Here is a 21670-nt window from a genome sequence, read left to right on the forward strand (position 1 = left end):
AATCGCAATTCTTAGAAATCCTTCAAACTTTCACTTGTTTTGTAAGTATGATTATAGGTCAGAGTATTCTGTTTTATAACTTGGCATTAGCAGAAACAAAACATGCATTGTCCTTTGGCGTTTAGTAGTGTCATAAGGGCAATTACACCATCTTGTAGAAAGTAACTTTGCAGGAAACGTCTGTGGCTCAGTGGGTAGGCATGTGTACCATTGAGTCTACTGCCAAACACGATATCCCTGGTTCAAATCTCGCTCAAACCAATTGTTAATTCATTTAACTGATATCAGTTAAGTAATATATATGTCATGTCATACTCTTCCCTACCAAATATGTTGAGTCTGGTAAGGAAACAAGATCATGTTCCTTTCTCCCCTGTCTACTCAACACCCCAAGGTACAGGCCGAAGATGTATGTACATGTATGACACCGCTGGAACACGAACACAGAAAAGTCGCCTCGCACCCCGGCTGAGACTAATGCGTCGCCAAGTGATCGCACTCAAAGACATGCCTTCTCGTTGGAAGGATTCAGAATTTTATTGTGATCCATTTGAAAAAAGGTTTTACAAAAAGTAACATTCAAATTTTACACAAATTCGTTAAAAAAAAATCAATTACAATAAAGGTTTTTGATACAACAGAATCAGTTAACTAAGAAGATGGCTTCTATAGACAATGTGAAAATAAGATAATATACATGAACATGGATGCTACATACACAGACAGACGAGAAAGAAGTTTACGATAATAAAAAAAAAAATTCAACAGGAAAAAAATAATGGCATGATTGTTTCCTTTCGACTGAATAGTGACTAGCAAGCAGGAATCTTATACAAGTGTCAGTACCCCCCACCCGCCACCCACAGCGACAGGCAAGGCAGCCATCTTCAAGGTGTTAAGCCATTTGGAATGTTCCGATTCTCATCGCACGTTCTATCGGGTTCCTGTGCACGTCTCCCTTGTTCTTCTTGTAGCGGCCGTGGTCGATCCGACCGTTCGGCCGTAGAGAACCTCTGAATCTCAGAGGCACACCCTCTTTTGAGTCTGCTACAGGCCTTCAGACATGACAAGTCGAGACAGAGAAGTCAATGCAATGTGAATGAATATACAGGGAATACATGAACATGTGGAAACAGAGAGAAGAAAAAAGAAACAAAAGTATAATAATTCAATGAAGACACATTTAACATGGTCAAGCATCACCGTGTGCTCGTATGGACAGAAGACCAGACATTCTGCTCAGCTAACCCAGCTAACAGCTGCTGTGCTAGCAGCCCTAGAGCTGGGACCAGCTTGTTTCTCCATGGGACCCTATACTGGAGGAACACAACAACTGACTGTGGATCAGTCTCTGGGGGGGCAACTTCAGGCACCGCTGCCTGAACAAGATCCTTTACCTGAAGTGGCCTGACATCACACACATATGACACTAGGCAGATAGAGGTCACGTCCTGTCATGACAGGCTAGAACAGGCCCATGGCACACCTGTTACTGGAGTCTGGGTGCGTTAGGTTGGGTGCCGTGCCGTGCTACTTCAGCTGGAAGGGTTGGCGAATCGATCACCCCTAAAATCAATGCCTTTTCTACTTTCATTACATGGGCACCCTCTACAGGGCTTGTGGGCCGCTTGCTTTCTTCCGTTTCCAACCCCCGCCATAGTCATCGTTTGTCCGATGTTTTCTATCCCATACCAATTATCCGCAAAGCTTAAAAACACACACATGCATCTCCAGCATTTTATACAACAGAGTATGATACAAAATAAGGCATTTCTTTGTGTTGAGTATTCATGTCCTGGTGTGTTTCTGTCTATGCGTGCGTACGTGTATAATTTCGCGCATGTATATCGCAACCACATTTTTGCTCCGTCTATAAAAAGACTGCAAAACAAACATAAAGTCATCATGATAACTCTTAAAATATATATATTTGTCATATATATTTACGTATATATTCATATGTAAAAAAAACTGAGGGGAGAGGGAAAAAAGCCCAGAGGTTCCTGTGATAGGCCAGTTTATAAACCACACCCTCATTCCATGACCTCACCAGGGGCCACAGTGACCAGCTGCAAAGGTATCTCCTGGTTGCCGAGGAGCTCGTGAGTGGTGGCGCCCGATTGGAGGATGAGCGTCGTTCCGTCGGCGGTGATGATGGTGTCGCTGGGGGGCGGGGACGAGGAGGCGGACACGCCGCCCTTTTTGTTCTGGTGAGTCTTTATGTGCTTGGCCAGGTGATCGCTCCGCATGAACCTCTTGGAGCACTCGGTGCACACAAACTTCTTCTCACCTGGTGGTGGGAACAGCGCACAGGAAGAATGAGGGAGAGCGTACGGAAGGAAAGAAACTAGACAGACTAGTAGCATTTCCCCCTGTCCACGTTCTAAAGGGCATGTTTTAAAGGCATGTTCTAAAAGGCATGTTCTAAAAGGCATGTTCTAAAAGGCATGTTGTAAAGCAGTGGTTCTCAACCCTGGTCCTCAACACACCTGATTCAAATGAATGGTCGTTACCAGGCTTCTGCATAACTAGATAACGACCCCTTCATTTGAATCAGGTGTGTTGGAGCAGGGAAACATCTACAACATGCAGGACAGGGGGTACCTGAGGACCAGGGTTGAGAACCACTGTTCTAAAGGCATGTTTGAGAGAGTGAGAGACCGAGGAGAGGTTCCTACCCGTGTGCGTTCTCCGGTGTCTCTGCAGCTCGTCGCTCCTGGTGAACCTCTTGCCGCAGAACATCCAGTTGCAGACGAAGGGCCTCTCCCCGCTGTGCCAGCGCAGGTGGGCGCGCAGGTGGGACGTCTTGCCGTACACCTTCCCACAGCCCAGGATGTGGCAGATGTGCTGCTTTTTCTTCCCCAGACTCGAACCCCTGAGAAAGAGACGGAGAACATTCCTTCTTTTAATTATTAAAGGCATGGGGCCTTAATAATTAATTAAGACTTGGGGATATTTTAGCATGCGTGAGCGTGTTTTGGGAGACACCCACCTCCCTCCGGCTTCTTTGCAGTTCGGGCAAGTGCACGCCACTCTCCTCAGCCTCTTCCCCTCCCCGCTGGGCATGTCCATGTCTTCGTCGCCCATTTGGACGCGCAGGTTAGACAGGTCGTTGGTATTGAGGGTGGAGTCTCCGCTTAGCTGCCACTCCTCCGAGTCGGGCTCCTCCTTGATCTGGATGTCTGAGAAAACGGAGAAGAAAAACCGTTCACGCGGGTCCCACTCGAGTACTAAAGAAGGGGAAGGGTGTGTGTGGGGGGGTGTTTTTTGGTTCCTTACCGGCCGGACTGCCCGCCTCATCTCCCTGCGTGTACTGCACCCCCGCCTGCCCCACAGAGTTGACGGTCACCGTCTGAAGGTTAGGCAGACTGACCTGCCCCCCCTGGCCCATGGGGAGGGTCTGGACGGGGGCTAGGGTCAGCTGTTGCCCCTGGCCTTGGGGCAGCTGGAGACCCTGGAGGCTCTGAACCCCTTGGACCTGGAGCAGAGACGGAGGTTAGACCGTTACAGATTTAAAAGGCACCAAAAACACTGGAGTCCTACGCAGGAGGACACACACACACTCTTACCTGGAAAGTCTGCCACTGTATCTGGCCTGAGGCGGTGACTGTTTGGGCCTGGATAAGGAAGGTTCCGGGGTTGACCAGCTGTACGCTCTGCATAGTTTGCCCGCCTGCCTGTGATAAGTCCTGCCCCTGGCTGTCCCCCGAGAGCTGGAGGATGGACTGGGAAAAAGGTGAGGGATTGGAGGTGGAGACCTGGTTTAAATCCAGAAATGTCATGATACAAAACACGATGCATGCATTTGAAATGTCACTAATAGGATGCCACTGTACTCGTGTTAATGTTGGGCTACGTGTACTGACAGAACCACCTGAAACCACAAGATGGCCTACTACTGTGCTGTTGACTTGGCTGACCTGGACGTGTTGCAGGTGGTTGTGGGAGTTGTAGTTCTCTGAAGACGAGGGGTCTGAGACTCCGGCCGACACAGCTGTCGCCTGAGTCAGGACCCCCGTCCCGTCGATGGTCTCTGGGAGCTGTGAGGAGGAGGTTGTTGGCACGTAGAGCTCTTGGTGAGCGTCACTAACTGAGACCAGTGATTGTTTTGTCCCGCCGTCTTGTCCATGGCTGTCTAGCGATTGGCCACCCATGATCAGCTGTCCATCAGCCGTCACCCCGGTGACACCCGTGGCTATGGGAACCGTCTGAGCGCCGGTCAGACCTAGTGACTCAAGGTCCACACTGTTTATGGGAACAAATGTTATGTTGCTGGGCAAACCGACGGGGACCCCTCCACTATAGCCCTGGATGGACTGCACGTGGCCCGCCTGTGTTAATAGGTCTGTGGTCGTTGTTGTGGCAACGCTGATTCCGAGGTTGCCTTGACTACCGTCAGAAATGAGCTGAATCTGTCCCGTGCCGTCGTCCAATCCCTGCGTAGAGAATCCTGCCAATGTTCCATCAGCATTCTGGATCTGTGGGATGACCTGGTGGGGGGAGGAAAGTTCAGATCAGTACCAATTTTTGAGTGTAAACATCTCTGTGTGCGTGTGTGTGTTTCCATACCTGATACTGGATGCCGGACAAGCCGTTGGCCGAGGCCTCGTTCCCGGATGCAGTGACGTAGATGGGTTGGTTGGACATATTCCCAAGGGGTAGCACATACTGGCCGTTGGACGTGACAATTCCCGAGTTTGAAATGTGGACAATTCCCTGGTCCTCCTTTATTGTAGAGACTGGAGTGAGAACCTCCCACTGGTCTGAACCCGTTAGCTGGATGGCTGACATGTCTGTGGTCTGAGAGACACATCAAAGGAGGGATGAGTGTCAAGGGACAGCAGTCTAGCAAATATAGCATAGCACACTCTAGGCCGTATTGGAAACAATAGATTCACATTTATGACTACTAAATGACCATATTTCTCACTTGACTACAATACATATCTGTATAAAGATATGTACAATGGGCAGTGTTTATAAAGCTCAATTCCCTGTTCTCTTGAGATGTTGCTACCCATAGCTTTATGGTCCCCTAGTCCAGCAAAATGAGATTATGTAAACAAGTTAAACCGGATAGACCATATTGCTGAGTAAAAGCCATATCAGCGTCTGCCAGTCACTGCCTGGCTACAAGCCCGCCAAGCTGACACTTGATCCCATGACAAGTATATTTAAAGTATATGCAACTGACAATTAAATGTTTAGGTAATTAAGACATTATGTTTTACTAGTTATATAGCATTATGTGTATAAGCTAGGGTCGCCATGATTATATGACTTCCAGATCTCAACCAGCACTCATTCAAGCGGGGGGAGGGGGCACTAGCAATCGACAACTAAGAGATTAGAATTCGGTAAAAATTCAGTATATCTTTAGAATGTAAAAAGCATCCCCCAGACCAAGGTATACTGGCTACCAAAGCCGACCTAAGTGACTGACTGAAGCTAGTGTCCTACCCACTATGGGCGGGTTTTAGAGGGGTAAAGTGGGTGGCCGTTATTACGGGGAACACAGGAAGTGTACTGCTTTTCCCCCATGCATCAAAATTTAAAACGTGTGAACTTCATGCTAGCAAAAACATTCTGCAATCGTGGGTAGAAAACAACGAAGGACGTGCAAATATGTCGGATACCTGATTTTCCGCTCCGCCGCCGTGTTGCAGAAACTCGCTTTGACTGCTGTCCACGTCCGCGGACGCCATTTCTCCTTGTTTCAAAGGCTGCTCTGGCGCTAGCAGAGAGAAGGGGAAACTGATCAAAACTCTGAAAATTCTAACACTTAACGGCCAGAAAAGACTAAAAACTATCAAAAAACTTCAGCCCTCGATGAGATGACTGCAAAACGTAACTTTGCAATGGAGATTCAACGAGGATTTCGACTCAAATTTAATGTTTACTTTGTCAGCTCTTGCTAGTTGGCTTGCTAGTACTAGTAGCTAGCTAACCCAACAAGCTAGCTAATGGTAGCTAGCTGGCTAGCTAGCACATAGGTCCAGTAAAAGATTAAAAAGACGTAGCTTGCTTTGCTAACGGTTGCTCAAACTCACCGGTAGGTTGTATGCTTCGATGGGCTAAATGTTACGTACGAGTCATAGCGTGAATGGTAATAATCGGAAGATTATGTGATCAACTAAACTCCGAACATGATTATTTTATCAAAGGCGGGCTAGTGTTGATCGGTGAATTCGGGTCGAGTTTTTTTCTATTTTGATTGACGGTGCGGGAAACACAAAAAGGTGGGGCTAACAAGCTCGATCGTCAAATTTGCATCACATTACAGGAAGTCCCGCCGTTCTTCTCTAAAGCGATTGGTTAGCTACTGGCACATTTGCGTCGTCTGTGGCCAGCTAAAACGTCAATGTATTTAATAGTTTAAACGTTTCCTGTTTGTTGTCGGGACACGAGCCCACAAATATTTGGAAATATGACGTGATGTGAGCTAGACGTAGAAAGAAAATCAACTCATTCGGTACTCAATACCAAGCTACAGGCAAATCTGATATATTTTCTAGAAGATTATAGTAATTTCAGCATTTTAAAAACGGTCCGTATTTCAATGTAATCCTGAACTCTCCTGGGGCTACACTTCCCAGTCAGGCAGTATGACTTTAAATGTCCAATAACGCAATTTGTGATGCGTGTTCTGTGTACGGATATTTTATAGTAGCCTACTAATTGAATTCCCGTAACTGTAAACTTGTTTGCAGCCACTATTAAAAGTTTACTCCCAACATTGTAAAACAAAAACAAAGTATCTGGTTTGTCTTGATTTATTGTGGACACAGCTGCAGTGCATGCATTCTCAAAGAAGTGCCTACTTATTTAAGAACATGACACATGAATTGATAATTCTGGTTGTTACAATGGCCACTGGTCAGTTTGCTTTTATATTAATACCTTGGAAAAGTCAGTGAGGATGAAGCACAAGGAAAAGGAAGCATCCAGAACTACAGGTCCTGGTCAGAGAATCTGGATATAAATGTGCTTATTCACAATGATGTTATGTCTTGTATTTAGGTTGTGTGCATGGATGATAAGCTGACAAGACAACTAAAGAAGGGGTTCCAATACGTCCCAAAGCCACACACCCCCAAAAATATGAAGCAGTCAGAATTCTGGTTTCTCAGGCATCATGAGAAATGTCTAAAAATAAAAAAAACTTCTTCCAGTCCAGGTCTTTAGGGTCATAGTGTGTGATTAATTTCATTCTTGCAACATTCATAGATGGCAGAAATGCACAGAAGATGTCAGATCAGAATGTACATATTGAGAATGCTTTTAGAGTAGAATGTTTGACATGCACATCACCGCAAACAATCGTATGTACTCTGTTCTGTTACTTCTCTGTCATTTGTGCTATGAACACTTTAACAGCTTGACTAAATGAGTCCCTGGGCTGAAACAGTTGATTTGACCCATACAAGAGAGAGAAGGAAGGAAGAAAAATCAGCAGACACTGTGACCCTCCAGAGCAGGACTGGGCTGAACCTGCTGGAACAACCATCTGGTCTCATCACTTCTTCTTGGGTGCGTTGGGTGTGTTAAATTTGAAAAAGATAATGTCTCCATCCTCCACAACGTAGTTCCTGCCCAGCTGCCTGTATTTGCCAGCAGACTGTGGCAGAGGGAGGGAAAACAAATGAAAAACACATTTCTTGACTGATATGTATGTTCAGCCTACAAGAAGTCAGTCCCATCAAATAACAAAAGCATGCATTACGAGACACACACCTTGACAGCGTTCTCAGTGCCCTCCTCCTTGAAGTCGTCATACTTCATGACCTCGGCCATGATGAAGCCTTTCTCAAAGTCTGTGTGGATCTTCCCCGCTGCCTGAGGTGCCCTGGTGCCTTTCTGTTGGAACACAAAAGGAACAAAAATTCAACATTGACCCTGAAGGCAAGTCAAGCATCAAGGTAGCACTCAAATCAAAATGTATTTGTATAGCCCTTTTTACACGCATAGCACTGTGTGTACCTTACCAACAAAAAAACAGCTGAGTACACACAAAAGCAGCAACGAGGTGCAGTTTTTAATTATTAACTTGACCTTCCAGGGGGGGCGGGGGGTGCCGTTGGAGAGGCGGGGCGCCCCCCGAATATAATGGTAGGGGAAACACTGAGGTGTCAGGATAAATGAAGATGACCAGGATTCTAACAGGCAGCAATATAACAGTCAGAAGGGAGATGAAGAAAGGAGGTCTTACCCTGACGGTCCAGGCTCGCACCTCGTCAGGTCCTGCGGTGAAGAAGTACTCCAGCTGCAGCGCTGCATAGCCAGCCTTGATGATCTTGGTCATCACACTGGACACAAACAGTTTACAGTCGTCATTTTGATTCGGTGATAATCCTAATAATCTTCGTTTATCATTTGTCTGTGGAATGGATTCCCAGACTGCGGCACAGATGAAGGATTCCTCCTCACCTCTGGGTCTTCTGCTCCTGGCAGTATTTCTCCTTCTCCTCGTCACTCATTTCTTGCAGCTTGCTCTCCAGCGCTCCACTCACAGGGATGACCAGGGCGCCTGGGTCATGGGCATCTACCCATTCCTTGATCTTTGCCAGCCTTAAGCAAAGAGAAATTGTGGAACTCGGATACAGACAGGGAAGAATTTGTTTTCCAACACACACACACACACACATATATGTATATATAAATAAACTGCGTGTATATATATATATATATATATACATACATACAGATAAACAGTGGGACAATCAAACCTACCACTTGTTCTTTTTCCTAATGTAGTCTTTCTCTGAAAGATTAACCAGGTAGATCATAGGCTTGGATGTCAGGAACAGGTATTTATTCAGCACATCAATCTGAAACGCAAACAGAAAGTGTGAGAGAGTCATAGTGATATCTATCTCTTGCAGAAAAAAAAGCCCAGTCATGTATTGCAAATGATTTTGTTATGAAATACGATGGCAAAAGTAAATGGACTCATTTAAAGCGCACTCGCTGTCTCACACACACACAAACTGCCATACCTCCTTTTCATTCCATTCGCCGTAGAATCGGACGTGTTTCTTCTCCTCCGACACCCACTGCCTCACCTTGATCATGATGTCCTGAGAAAAATTTTGGAGAATGCAATAAACGTTCACATACAGAAGAGTTCTATGGCATTTCTTCTCACCACTTAGAAAATATGCCCTCTGCTCACGTATTCTGGTTTGAGTTTTTTGTCCCCTCCCCGGACAGCCGTCTTCTCCAGTTTGTCTAGGGCCGGACCAATCATCTCCTCGTCCTTCAGCCTCAGCTCCTCATGGATGATCTCGATGTCTCTCACTGGATCAATGCTGCCTTCCACGTGTATGATATCGTCGTCATCGAATGCACCTGACGCACAAAAGCCCATGCACAGGTTAGACACGCAGATATTCAGGGCGGAAGGGACTTTTTTTTGTGCAAGTCTGATTGGTGACTCACGGGTCATGTGGAAGATGCCGTCACAAGCGCTGATGTGAGACAGGAAGGCATTGCCCAAGCCCTGCCCTGCGTGCGCTCCTTTCACCAGGCCAGCAATATCCACCACATTTAGAAATGCTGGTACCTTACTACAAAAAGAAACAGTGAGAGGTCAAAAATAAAATACAGACTGCAGTAAAGCCTACCTTTACATTGAACCGATGAGTAAGCACCAACCTGAGTGGTTTGTGGAACTGACAAAGGTAATCATAACGTTCATCAGGAATGGGCACTCTGCTCTCATTGGGGTCGATGGTGCAGAAAGGAAAGTTTTCAGCAGCTGCCTGGCTTTTGGTCAGCACGTTGAAGAACGTTGACTTCCTGTAGTGATGAAGGAGAAGACCATAGACCTCTCATGTGTGGTGGTATTTTCTTTCTTGATGCTAGTGTACAGCCTCTAGTGTTGTAGGACTACTAAATGTTTAAACGTACCCAACATTTGGTATTCCTACGATTCCGATTTTTAGTGAAGTCCCAAAACGTCCGATCAAAGGGGGCTGTTTGGGTGCGTCTGACTTCTTTGGAGGCATCTAGAAAGGTGAGGTCTCAATAAATGCAGGCTCAATTGACCCGATTCAACACTCCGTTATTACATGTACTAAAATGTCCTAAATCTGCAGTTGCTTACAGTTTTTATAGCTCTTGATGTAAATGTAACTTGGTATTGGTGTGTAACATCAGTGATCTAGCTAGGTACAGGTTGTCAGCTAGCCAGCCATTAACTGGTACGCTCCTACCGTCCTCATTAATTAATTTAACATAACTAGACACTGACGTTTATGACAAATAGGCCTACATATAATAGGAAATGGGTCATTGGCAATAACAAGGCCGCTAGGTGCAACACATGTGGTCCTGCAGTCCCATTCATTTAGCCATGAACCCATACAGCATGCTAACTAGCCGTGGTAGCAAGAAATGCCAAGAGTAGACAAGATATTGCGACTCTGCGGTATCTGTTGGTTTTTGGCATAAAGAGACAATAACAAAATCCTTATGTGTAAACAAAACCTCAAAGCACAAATCACATTGATGTTTGCCTGCCTTTTGTCGATAACTCACGAAAGGACTTACTGTTAAAATTACAGTTAACACTGGTCGTCCAAAAGCTTGCTAGTTTCAGGGCTCGGCAAGCAAGAGAGAGACAGCAAGTCGGAAGTGTTGTTACAGTGTAGCACTGCCATTGGTCCATACGCCAGAACGTAAAACAAAGATAAATCGTCACTTCCCTACTATCAAAACTTTGTAAAATGTCCACATATGACACGTTTTATCCTATTATGCATTTTTAATAATGCCATATCTGATTGTTGTTAACTTAGTATTTAATTCCATGCATTTTATTTTGTGGGGCGTCTCTGGCGCGCTTTTTCAAGACGGACCTATTGGAGGCAGCAATGCGTCAAACTGCGCCCTGCCTACCGGAAATCAAAGGAAGAAGAAGACGACGACGAAGAACAAGAAGGCTCCAAATTCCATGTTGGCCTCGTAGGAAGTCTGCAGTAAACCGTCGATATTACATACTTATCGTATTGTTTTATCCGATAATAAGCACACCTATTGAGAAAAATGAGCGACAACGAGAAGGACTTTATCGAGAGGGTAAGTATTAAGGATCTCCACGAAGTCGCGAATCATTTCGAAGAATGTCTATCCAGGACCGCATTTCACCGTGCCCCGTGCACATGAGCTAATGGTGGCTAGCGAGTGCAGCAGAATAATAATTGAGCAGTTTTGCCGTTTTTATGTTAGGATTGTAGAGTAGTTGATAATTACGTAAGATTATTCAATCTCGTTTTTTCAAGTTTTCCCTGGTACTCATTTCTTCAATAGATTTGAAAAAGCTATGTATACTTAACTAACGTTAATTCCTAATTTTTTTGTTGTTGCTAGCCTAGCTTGTTCAAAATGGCTCTTGTGCCATCATGTTCATGCCAGTGATCACACTGCATCTTTCTAATAAGTCTCAGGTTTTTTGCTCTAATCATGTACTTTGGGTCTTACATTATCAACTTATTTGACATTTATACAAACATGCCTTGTACAGGAAGGGCCATGCTTCATCACCCTTGTCTGTTTTTCGTTAAGGTTGAGTTTGGAAGAATGAAAATGCGGAAGAAGTATTCAGATGTGAAGTTGTTAATGGTCATATTTGATGAAGCTGATGGTTGCATGTAATGGCTTTGGCAAGCTGGCAGAAGCGAACAACATTACCCCCACTGGTAGAGGGAGTAATGGCAGGCAATGGGGGAAGAGGAGGAGAAAGTAAACTGAAGAAAGAAGAAAAGAATGGTTATTTTGAAGTTATGAAGTTAAAGAAGTTATGAAGTTATTATCAGAAGTATACGGGGGTATGAGTAATTTCATATGGCCTGCTATGTTATAACTGTACTACAATTCCTATTTTCTCTTTCTTAAACATGCATGCAAATTGTTCAGTTAATGTTAGTCCACAACACACGGTTTCTCAAGTGAAATCGGTTCATCGTTTTAACTTGAAAAGTAACTTACAAAGTAGAGTCCGTTTTCTGACTGTAAAGCTTTACAATTTTCATGCCTTTTAACAGGCGTGTCTACCCAGTCTTTTTGTCTGCTGCGGTCCTCATTCTGTAAGTGGGGGCTGTAGTAGGTGAGACTGAGGTCCTCGGCCTGTCTCCTTCTCTCCTGTCTGTCTGTCAGACTGTCTGCCTATCAGTAGTGCTCTTTTCCTGACCTCTGTGTGTGTGACCTGTTCAGGAATCCCGGTCCGGTTCCAGGAGTGTGACCCCTCAGGGCTCAGGGAAGTCCGCCAGCCGCTCCCCTGCCCAGTCCCCGGCCCGGTCCCGCCACTCAAGATCCAAATCTCGTTCCCGGTCTCACTCCAAGTCCAGGTAGGCTAATGGTGCATATTTTATTCAGTGTCTGTGTTGATAGGGCTACTGGATTGACCAAAATCATAGTCACGATTATTTTGGTCAATATTGAGATGGATGGAGGAAGGGATAGGATAGCATTTTTTCTTTTCTTAGTGTTGGTGTACCCACACACCCTCACCTTGGAAGACACACCCCTATCCATGCCACTAACTCCCCTCCTTCTCCTCAGGTCCAGATCCCACCGGAGCTCCAGGAGGCAGTACTCGCGCTCTCGCTCCCGCTCCCACCGCAGGCGCTCCAGGAGCCGCTCTCACAGCGGGGAATACCGCCGCCACCGCAGCCACAGCCACTCCCCCATGTCCAACCGCCGCAGGCACATTGGCAACAGGGTACGCCGCCCTCACCCAGACGCTCACCGACCATATCATCCTCTCGGTTAAACCCCCCCCATCCTCGTCCAGCTATCTCAAACAGCTTATTCCCCTCTCGTCTTCTCTCCTTTTGTTTAGGCCGACCCTGACCCTAACTCGTGTCTGGGCGTGTTTGGGCTGAGCCTGTACACCACGGAGAGAGACTTGAGAGAGGTGTTCTCCAAGTACGGCCCTCTGGCCGACGTCAGCATCGTCTGTGATCAGCAGTCCAGGCGCTCCAGGGGCTTTGCGTTTGTTTACTTTGAAAACAGGGAGGACTCCAAGGAGGTGTGTGTGTGTGTGTGTGTGGTGAAGGGGGGGGGGGGGGTGAGGGTTATGCCTATAGACTTATGTTACTTTCTCACATCTGTGACCGGAAAAGACTAACTCTGTTTCTTCCCCACTCAGGCTAAGGAGCGTGCCAACGGGATGGAGCTGGACGGGCGCCGGATCAGAGTGGATTTCTCCATCACTAAACGACCACACACCCCCACCCCTGGGATCTACATGGGCCGGCCCACCTAGTGAGTGACTTCTCGGATTAAATCTTGTCAGCCTGTTCAATGCTATCGAGTGGAGCTTCCTGTTGTAACCTGCGCATGTGACGTCCAGCGGTGGAGGTGGAGGCGGCGGAGGTGGCGGCGGAGGAGGCAGTGGAGGCAGCAGCAGCGGGGGACCCAGCACATCCAGGCGCAGCAGCAGAGAGGACCGAGGCTACAACAGAGGCTACGACCGCGGTTACGACCGCGGCGACCGGGGGGACCGGGGTGACCGTGGCGACCGTGGCTATGATCGCTACGACGACCGGGACTACTACAGGTCATACGGGTGAATCACACTTTTTAATCGTCTGAGACTTGAGACTCACCAGTCTCCAGGAGGTTCAGAGTTGTTGCTGGCCGCGCTCTCGTGTTGATCCTGACCGTGTTGATTTGTTGTTCTCTGCAGGCGCAGGTCTCCGTCCCCCTACTACAGTCGAGGGGCCTACAGGTCACGCTCACGGTCACACTCCCCACGTAAGTCAACCACACTGCATGGTTCGGAGGAGACACTGAATGATCCATCTGTGAATCTGATGGGGGAGGGGGGGGGAAATGCAATGTACGCTAAATGGTTATAGAACTGTTTTAATGAGCTCAACAGTGGTTGTAATCCGGGTGCCTGTCTGTCTGTGTCTCCGTCTGGTCTTAACAGGTCACTACTAAGTGCAGCACAGGAGCCCTGGCCTGACCGAAATATAAACCTGGGGAGTGGACACAACACTGGGTGGGGGGGGGGGGGGAGTCACGGGGCTTGTGTATAGTGAATAATGTTTGGAATCCTTTCATGACGCGACAAATAGAATATCCAACTAAATGTTTTTCCTGTCTATCTGGCACTCTAGGAAGGCCATACTGTTTTATAACGGTTTATGGACTTAAAATCTATTGGACACAGGTCTGGTTATATTTTAATTTTTATGAGAGTAGTCAGATTCTGCGTTAAGTTGATGTTGTGGCGGATTTCTATGGTAAGCATCCTTTCTGTGTTTCTTTGCTCCATTTTATGTAGATGAGCCGTCTCCTACACCCAGTTTAGACCTTTTTATGTTGGTGTTTCCGTTGACAGGATAAAATTGGATAGTGTACGGAAGTCCTTTATCAATTAGTGCTTTGTGTGTATTTGCATACTGTGTTTTAAGTCTGATATATCCAAGCAATAAAACTTTACATAATCTTTGTCTATTGTGCTTCCTTGTATTGTTGTCTATAAATGATGACAGCCTTGGTCGGTCAGTGCTCAATGTTTTGTCCCTGGAGTGGGGATAGTCAGATTCAAGGAGTCGAAGAACAGGTTTAGCAAGGCGGTGAGAGAGGCTAAACGACTGTACTCAAGAGAGACTAAAACATCCGTTCTCTGCTAATGACTGCTTCTGTCTGGAGAGGGCTCAGGCAGATTACTACAAGCTCAGAGCCCCCCACACCACTAACGACTCGTCTGGCCAACGACCTGAATGAGTTCTACTGCAGATTTGAAAGACAGTTGTGCAGTTTGTGCAAACTTTCATGGCGATTAAAACCCTTTCTGATTCTGGAGGGTCACTTGACTTTGCTGTTGGAGGCAAGTGTTCAGGGCCTTGAACTAGAAATACTACCTGACATTTTTCTTTCAATATAAGATCCAAGTTTGTTTCTTTCTAAAGACCATTCCCCAGACCTGTATGTTGTAAAGTATATTGCAAGTGTATATATGCATGGGCAGAATCATTCCACTGGACTAAATTGGATGATGGGACTCATTTGATTTAAGGGGGCTGGAATTAGGCAAAACAAAGTGGGTAGAACTTGCACCCACTTTGCTTGGCCCAAAACCTTTTTCAACCTGGGTGTGGTTCACATAACCGCATGTTTTATACTTAAAACATAGGAAATTTGTATTTCCCATGGATAAATGCTTTCACAACCAGTAGAACTATATGTATTTCTAGCTGTCCTTTTATTACATAAATATTTTTCTTATCATTGCTTTGTAGTTGAATGGATGACAAACATCTGTACAGCACACTCCAGGAATATGCACATATTCGGCTCATTCATTCTAATGACTGTAAATAGTGTGAAAAAAGGCAATTCTGTTTAATAAAGATTGTAAGAATTAAAGATGCACCAGCAAAACCCAAATAAATACTTCCACATTGCAAAAGTTACACAGTCTGACAGGGGTTTCAGAGATGGTCATGCATCACTACATACAAGCACACAACAGCTAAAGCTCTGCACACGCTCATACACACCCCTCTTCCAGTCCATGGATAAACTGCCAAACTCAGTCAAGCTGTTTAAGAAATATTCAAACACTTCATATGCCAAATTCTCTTTTACAGAGTAGCAATCTGCAACACTCCAAACAAATGCATTCCTCATCTGACTCCACATATAACTTACAAAAATAAAGGGCCTATAGAATAATAACTTATACTTAACTCCTGTTCCACACAAAGCTGAAGTTTTATAATGACCTACAATAACACTGCAGAATATGTCAATGCTCATGCTTGGAGAGCTAATATAGACCTACTCAAGGCACTTAAGGCAGTGTTAGGGCAAATTCACAAACAAAATACAATCGATCTACATGAGAACATACATTAGCCATTTGGTCAGTGCTAATGCTAGTCCAGGCCATCTATCTCAACTAAATTAAAGATGGTTCTAGGCTGGGAATGACTTAATTTCTATAGACATTTCAGCAATAAGACTATTTTTTTTCTACGCCCAGACAACTCCTTTCTCTCAGTCAAGCAGGCTGTAGACTTGGCTGTGCTGGAACTCCCCAACAGCATTTCTCATCCAATCCCTTTCTTCAGAAGCATCGCTCCTGTTCATTGCTATTGCCCTTTTTGGCATCTTCTTGTCTTATCTACATTGGCTGTCCATTCTTACAGTTTATATCGTCGTCTCCCAAAAGTGTTTGTCGTATTGAGATAATAGAGATGTCTACAGCAGCCTCTGGTTTAGAATCTCCCAAATCATCAACTTCCTGAAAAGGGGCATGTGACACTAAAGGATAGGAAAGAAAAAAAGATCAGTGTTTAGATGGGTTAACATTAACACGAATGACATGAGTTAGGGCCAATGCATAGCCATGTGCATGTAAGCAGTCTTAGATCACAACCCTATTTATAGGATGCAGCTATTTCTGGAAGACAGACAAGGACTTTCCAGTTTGCCTAATCTAATTTGATAGGTGTGAAAACAAATCGGTCATCCAAGTGGTGGAATTTCTCTTTAAAATGGCCGCCTGCTTGCTAGACTTGTGATTGGCAGGTTTGGGGTGAGTGGGTACCTGTCTGAAGGTGAGGGGGCGTCCCTGGGAGATGTAGTCAGCATATTTACAGGCAAACACTCCACAGTCACTACCATTCTTCTGCTGGGGAATCTCCTGCATGGACACCAAAAATAGAATGACAGGCTGCACACCGGACACAGTATTGGTACACCAGGAGGTAGACATTTTGTACAACCCCCAACCTGGTGTTTGTGTTTGTTAGGTGCATCAAACCACACAGAAAGGTCCCAACTTACACTGGCCCTCATGCTGCCTATGAACCACTTGGAGATGTCCATCTCTCGCTCCTTCTTGGCCTTGTGCTCCTCCTTCAGGTAGAGCCTGACACACACACACACAAATTCTCCATGTGCTGTACGTCGCTTTGGATAACAATTTTTGCCAAATGAATGAAAACTAAATGAAGTATAAAGGTTACTGAAACTTCAAACAGTACATTGAGGACTCACAGTAACATGCTGCAGATGTCATCGTGTCTCTGCCCCATAGAGTCATAAGACCTCACTGACCTGGACTTGAAATCCACCACCTGGAGAAAGAGACATTTCATACTCACATTTCTTATCCGGACTAGTGACTCCTTAACATGATTCCATTGAAGTTCACCTCATTGTGTGTTTTAACATACAGGCCAATGACAACAACCCTAGCCTACCGCCCTCTAGTGGAGAGCATCTGTAGAGCGTTTTAGTTCTCACCGCCAGAGACCAGTGGACTCCCAGGTGCAGGGGGACCAGCAGGACTTCGTACTGGAAGAGGTCCACGGCTTTGGTCCAGCGCCTCACGGCAGAGTGCCCTCCCGGCTGCCCCCCTCCCCCCGCCCCCCCACCCCGCAGCTTGGGGAAGAAGAAGGTGCTGAAGGCATAGACCCGGAGCCCCCCCGACCCCTGGGCAGAGCTCCGCGCTGCCACCAGGGACAGGTAGAAGTTGATCACCTGAGGAGAGGCAACAGGAGAGAGCCAGGTGGGGGGGGGGTTCACAAGGGGGGTTCACAAGAGTTCTTACATACCAATGACTCAAAGACCTGCATTACTGCTCTTGGAACAGTGTTCCCGTTTCCTCCTCTGCTAGTGACACGCACCTCGTCGTTGAGCCAGCTCGTCTCTTGCAGCGTCGCCAGGTCTCGCTGTGTGATGCGCAGTTTGAAGGCGGAGCTTAACACCAGATTAGGATCTCTCTGAGCCAGAGCGCGGCTCACCTCCACCGCCATTTCCTGGCACACACATATATATAGGACAAGGAGGACATTATTCCACACACGCCGTGTTTACAAACACGTCTGCAAACACACATGCTGATCTCACCTTGGTCAGTCTAGGGAGGTCCTCGTCGCTGTGGCGCGTGTGTGTGGGATGTGTAGCGTGTGCGTCGGTCTGTGCAAGCGCCGGGGTCTCCCTGTCCTGCAGACTGAGCCGAGCAGCGACCTCAGCAGACAGGTCCACCTCCGATTGCTGCTCGTGTCGGAGGGGAAGGAAAGGTTGAGAACACCTTTGTGTGCCGTCGTCGAATTGGAACATTCAATGGACTGCCACAGTTTGGCACGTGAAAAGCTGTCACTGCGATCAAGTTTAGTGTGTGCGTGAGACTTACGGTAGCCCCGCCGGTGGCCTGCGTGTCCACAGATCCAATCAGCGTTTTATTGATCCACATCTCCCCTCTCCTAGGCACAGTGGGTCACGCAGAGATACGGGTTACAACCGCACGGCATCAGACAAGAGTCCCAAACCCACACTGACTAACTGACTCACCTGTCTTTAGTCTGCTTGGCTGAGGACACGTCCCTCCACATGATCACACTGGAGGGGGCTGGGAAGAGAGTGGGGAAAAGAAGATTGGGAGAGACAAAACATCACCAGCATCAGTCGTGTTTAGGAGAAGTGGGGGGGGGGGGGGCAAGGACAAGGCAGATGGTGGGATAGAAACGGAGGTGTCACAGGGGGCTTTACCTCTCAGGGGCCCGGGCTTCATGGCTGCAGACTCACTAGTTCTTCCGAGCAAAGCAGGTCTGTGTGCGTCCTGTGAAAGTGGCCCACTGGGGAAGAGAACAGGATCAGACCTCCGCATAAATCTTTTTGTTTCTGAAAAGTTATCAGTCATTTTTTTGTATTGATTTTGTTATATAACACACACCTGGAAACAATGCATACAGTACCATTTAGATTAACCACACCTGTGAATTGACATCAAAATGGCGTGGGATGTAGCAGGCTTCTACTCACCCCTGTGGCTTGGTGCGATTGAAGGGTAACGGTTGACTCTTGCTGTACTTCTCAGACACCATCTCCACCAACCGTCTGTAGTGTTCCCGGTCACTCTCCTTCAAAGCCTGGGCACAGGAAAGGAAGACCAAAACAATAACACAAGGTTAATGCTATAAATAACTGCTATAAAAATAGCCATTTCTATCTGATTCCTCCAGACCAGTTAAATGTGACTCACCTGCTCCACCGCCAGGCAGGTTCTGTGGCCGCGGTGGGCTCCAGAGCCCAGGCCCACCGGGTCGGGGTTGGAGGGCCCGGTACCGGCCCCCAGGGAGGACCAGGAGGGAAGCAGCTGAACGGAGCGCCGGCGGGGGTTCTCTCTCTCCTTCCCTCTCTCGGCGACTGCGGACGAGGCCTGTTTCTTCAGCAGAGGCGGGGTAGAGCTCGGGAACATGTTCACCCCTCCCTTTTCCCTCTCGCACAGTCCACTGGCTGGCTGCTTATCTGCAGGGGTGGTGGTGGGGCAGAAAAAAAGGAGAGATGAGAATGGAGCGAGAGGGGTGAGGAGGGTGATCGAGAAGAGAGGAAGGTATAGAGATGTAGACTGATTCACTTTAACTATAAATGAGTATTTCAATCAAAGCCTTCTTTATTTACCCATCATCCAATCAGAGCTACTCGTCCATGAGGTGTTGAGTTCATCTATCCCCATCAGGGCGACAGGGCCAATCTAGAGAAGACAAAACAGCAATTATGTACAGTACCAGTCAAAAGTACCTGAATGTTGAATGTTTCAGAAAGAAAGTGGAAACATTTCCCACATACCTGAATATCTGCATAGTGACTGTGCTTCTTTCCAGTGGGGGATGGAGGACGATGCAGTCTGAACAATCTAGCTACCCCAGCCACTGTTTTCTTCACAAAGCTGAGAACTACATCTGGAGATAAAATATTTCTTGATTGGTTTCATGAATCTGCACATATTATTAAAGGGAAAGGCATTTACTTCTGTTTGAGGTGTGATAAGGCATACTTTTCTGTTGACGGGGATCTTAATACTGATCATCTACCTCTTTTCTGCCTTTTGATCTCCACTTGGTCGATCTGGGCAACATTATCTGCGGCATGAACACTGGGACAAAACAACATTATCTTACACACACAAACTTCAGGTACTTACAGTCACTTACCATTAGACTTGGCTCTGATTCAAACTCAGAGAGCTGACATTACAATTCCTTTGGCATTATCTAACAGGAAACTGAACTGTTCATGATGCTGCACTTGATTGATGCTGTGATCTTTCTTGCTTAGCCTACTATGTAATATAGTAGCTGAGATGGCTATAACATACCGTTGCTTGGATCCAGCTAACTACTGTTAGATTTTCGCACTTTTGATATCTGATTTCTGTACTTTTTGCATGTCGATTTGGATAAGTCTGCTCAAATGAATAAACTGTATTTTCCCACATTGGAATAAGTGCATTAACACGATATTCCCATAGATTAGAAGTCAACGTAACGTTAGCTTATCGAGCTAGTTTCGATTCATAAAGAACAACTCTCCCATGTTTCATTTCATTTTGTTGGGCTAACGTGATAAGGTAATTTATAGTTAGTGCTAGCTAGAATAAATATTAAATAAGACAGTTACTAGCTCGATAGCATTGACGTTTCATTTGAGTACTAACCCAGGAAGGTATGCTGCTAGGCTAGCTAACTTGCCGAGTTGGGAGACAATTCCTCAATCCTACCTCTGATAGTTCCTCTTAGCCGGTCTGGCGTGACTTTCCTGCCGCTGCACTTTCGCGGTTGCTGCCGCTGGCGTGTGTATCTCCCTGGTAACGTTAGCAGGCCACCCCGTGGGTTTCTGCCCTTCAACGGGCTCAAAGAGCGATGTTATTCCGTCAACTATCCATCCGTACATCCCAGACAAATACCATAAAATGGAAACACGGTCTTCTAAAGGGGCCAGGTCTATTTGTTGTTTTAAAGTCAAGCTAGTGATGGTATTTCATCTACGACACAAGAAAGCTAACGTGGTGTAGCCGTCCAGCTAGCTTGTCTAATTCGCAGGTTCGAGAAGAGCGTCATTCGCTAAATCAGCTAGCCAAACAAGCGTCTCCTCCTGGCCGCCTGTTCAAGTGGCCTTCAATAAACGTCTGCTGATTGAGATACGGAGAGCCTCAATGGTCAATATTCTTTTTTTCTGTAATGCATTTTAAATCCCCTTTCATAGTTGTATTCTTTAAGTGGGACTTTCAACGCCATTTTTGATCCCCCTTAAGGCTTACATAATATGATTGCAGATTGAACCTGATGTGAACTGACGTTCTCATTTACATCCATGCAAATATATAGCTGACTAAATCTTGCAGCAAACAGGTTTTTCTCAACAGGTCTTACCAATTTAGTATACACTTTAGTTACCTAGCAGAACTGCACAGTTTGATCATGTGAACCAAGTCCTTTGATGAACCAAATACATGTTATCAATTTACATCAAATTGTATTTGTATCTTTGGAGTCTGGAGATTTTTTGGCCGTTTTTGGGTACCTTCAATTTTGCCCTGATATACTACATAAAAAAAATGTTTACCAGACCAATGTTGGGTATCTTTTTTTTCAGCACAACCTCACCTATATGATCTGTTAGTAAGTTTTTCACTTTGACATACTATTTCAACACACTGGACCCAAACACACACAGAAAACACAAAGTCCGTTTAGAAAAATTATGTTTTTTTTATTGTAAAACCCTCAAACATGCTCAACCAAGCATTCAAAAAGCTTCAAATTGGACCACAAAAAAAAAGTATTCTTGTGATATATACAAGAAATAAACAACTATCTACAATAAAAAAGTAGGTATAGCCACTGGAATTTTTCTTCTATTC

The 21670-nt window shown here is 45.9% G+C and overlaps 4 protein-coding genes across 10 annotated transcripts; 1 reads left to right on the plus strand and 3 right to left on the minus strand.

The window, feature by feature from the left end:
- Positions 1-512: 512 nt before the first annotated feature.
- On the minus strand, positions 513-6310 carry LOC134027119 (transcription factor Sp3-like). Of its 3 annotated transcripts, XM_062470280.1 has the most exons (10): positions 6051-6310; positions 5637-5734; positions 4570-4800; positions 3921-4490; positions 3570-3725; positions 3280-3478; positions 2993-3182; positions 2679-2875; positions 2051-2290; positions 513-1055 (listed from the first exon to the last, which is right to left on the minus strand). In XM_062470280.1, exons 2-10 carry the CDS (start codon positions 5703-5705, stop codon positions 1048-1050), a joined length of 1860 nt encoding a protein of 619 aa, XP_062326264.1. In that variant the 5' UTR covers positions 5706-5734; positions 6051-6310; the 3' UTR covers positions 513-1047. The 3 variants fall into 3 exon arrangements, with proteins under 3 accessions (XP_062326264.1, XP_062326262.1, XP_062326263.1); XM_062470278.1 differs by having other exon boundaries at positions 513-2290; XM_062470279.1 differs by lacking the exon at positions 6051-6310 and having other exon boundaries at positions 513-2290; positions 5637-6015.
- A 447-nt stretch (positions 6311-6757) lies between these two features.
- On the minus strand, positions 6758-10693 carry LOC134027120 (obg-like ATPase 1). 2 transcript variants are annotated; one of them, XM_062470281.1, is made up of 11 exons: positions 10552-10693; positions 9910-10007; positions 9655-9798; positions 9439-9566; positions 9173-9348; positions 8997-9077; positions 8731-8828; positions 8428-8568; positions 8210-8306; positions 7735-7857; positions 6758-7618 (listed from the first exon to the last, which is right to left on the minus strand). In XM_062470281.1, exons 2-11 carry the CDS (start codon positions 10005-10007, stop codon positions 7517-7519), a joined length of 1188 nt encoding a protein of 395 aa, XP_062326265.1. In that variant the 5' UTR covers positions 10552-10693; the 3' UTR covers positions 6758-7516. The 2 variants fall into 2 exon arrangements, with proteins under 2 accessions (XP_062326265.1, XP_062326266.1); XM_062470282.1 differs by having other exon boundaries at positions 10506-10654.
- Positions 10694-10878: 185 nt separating this feature from the next.
- On the plus strand, positions 10879-14457 carry LOC134027122 (transformer-2 protein homolog alpha-like). Of its 3 annotated transcripts, none has more exons than XM_062470285.1 (8): positions 10879-11079; positions 12214-12347; positions 12562-12721; positions 12842-13030; positions 13151-13266; positions 13355-13561; positions 13697-13758; positions 13937-14457. In XM_062470285.1, exons 1-8 carry the CDS (start codon positions 11047-11049, stop codon positions 13945-13947), a joined length of 912 nt encoding a protein of 303 aa, XP_062326269.1. In that variant the 5' UTR covers positions 10879-11046; the 3' UTR covers positions 13948-14457. The 3 variants fall into 3 exon arrangements, with proteins under 3 accessions (XP_062326269.1, XP_062326267.1, XP_062326268.1); XM_062470283.1 differs by having other exon boundaries at positions 10880-11079; positions 13355-13570; positions 13691-13758; XM_062470284.1 differs by having other exon boundaries at positions 10880-11079; positions 13691-13758.
- An 881-nt stretch (positions 14458-15338) lies between these two features.
- On the minus strand, positions 15339-21064 carry senp2 (SUMO specific peptidase 2). Of its 2 annotated transcripts, XM_062469773.1 has the most exons (16): positions 20528-21064; positions 19842-19903; positions 19597-19709; positions 19429-19501; positions 19010-19275; positions 18790-18896; positions 18517-18602; positions 18319-18376; positions 18161-18230; positions 17875-18021; positions 17652-17783; positions 17269-17505; positions 17020-17099; positions 16807-16891; positions 16568-16663; positions 15339-16281 (listed from the first exon to the last, which is right to left on the minus strand). In XM_062469773.1, exons 1-16 carry the CDS (start codon positions 20698-20700, stop codon positions 16219-16221), a joined length of 1848 nt encoding a protein of 615 aa, XP_062325757.1. In that variant the 5' UTR covers positions 20701-21064; the 3' UTR covers positions 15339-16218. The 2 variants fall into 2 exon arrangements, with proteins under 2 accessions (XP_062325757.1, XP_062325758.1); XM_062469774.1 differs by lacking the exon at positions 20528-21064 and having other exon boundaries at positions 19805-19903.
- Between the last annotated feature and the right edge of the window lie 606 nt (positions 21065-21670).

This window comes from Osmerus eperlanus, chromosome 9, assembly GCF_963692335.1.
Source record: "Osmerus eperlanus chromosome 9, fOsmEpe2.1, whole genome shotgun sequence".
In the NCBI taxonomy this organism is placed as follows: Eukaryota; Metazoa; Chordata; class Actinopteri; order Osmeriformes; family Osmeridae; genus Osmerus; species Osmerus eperlanus.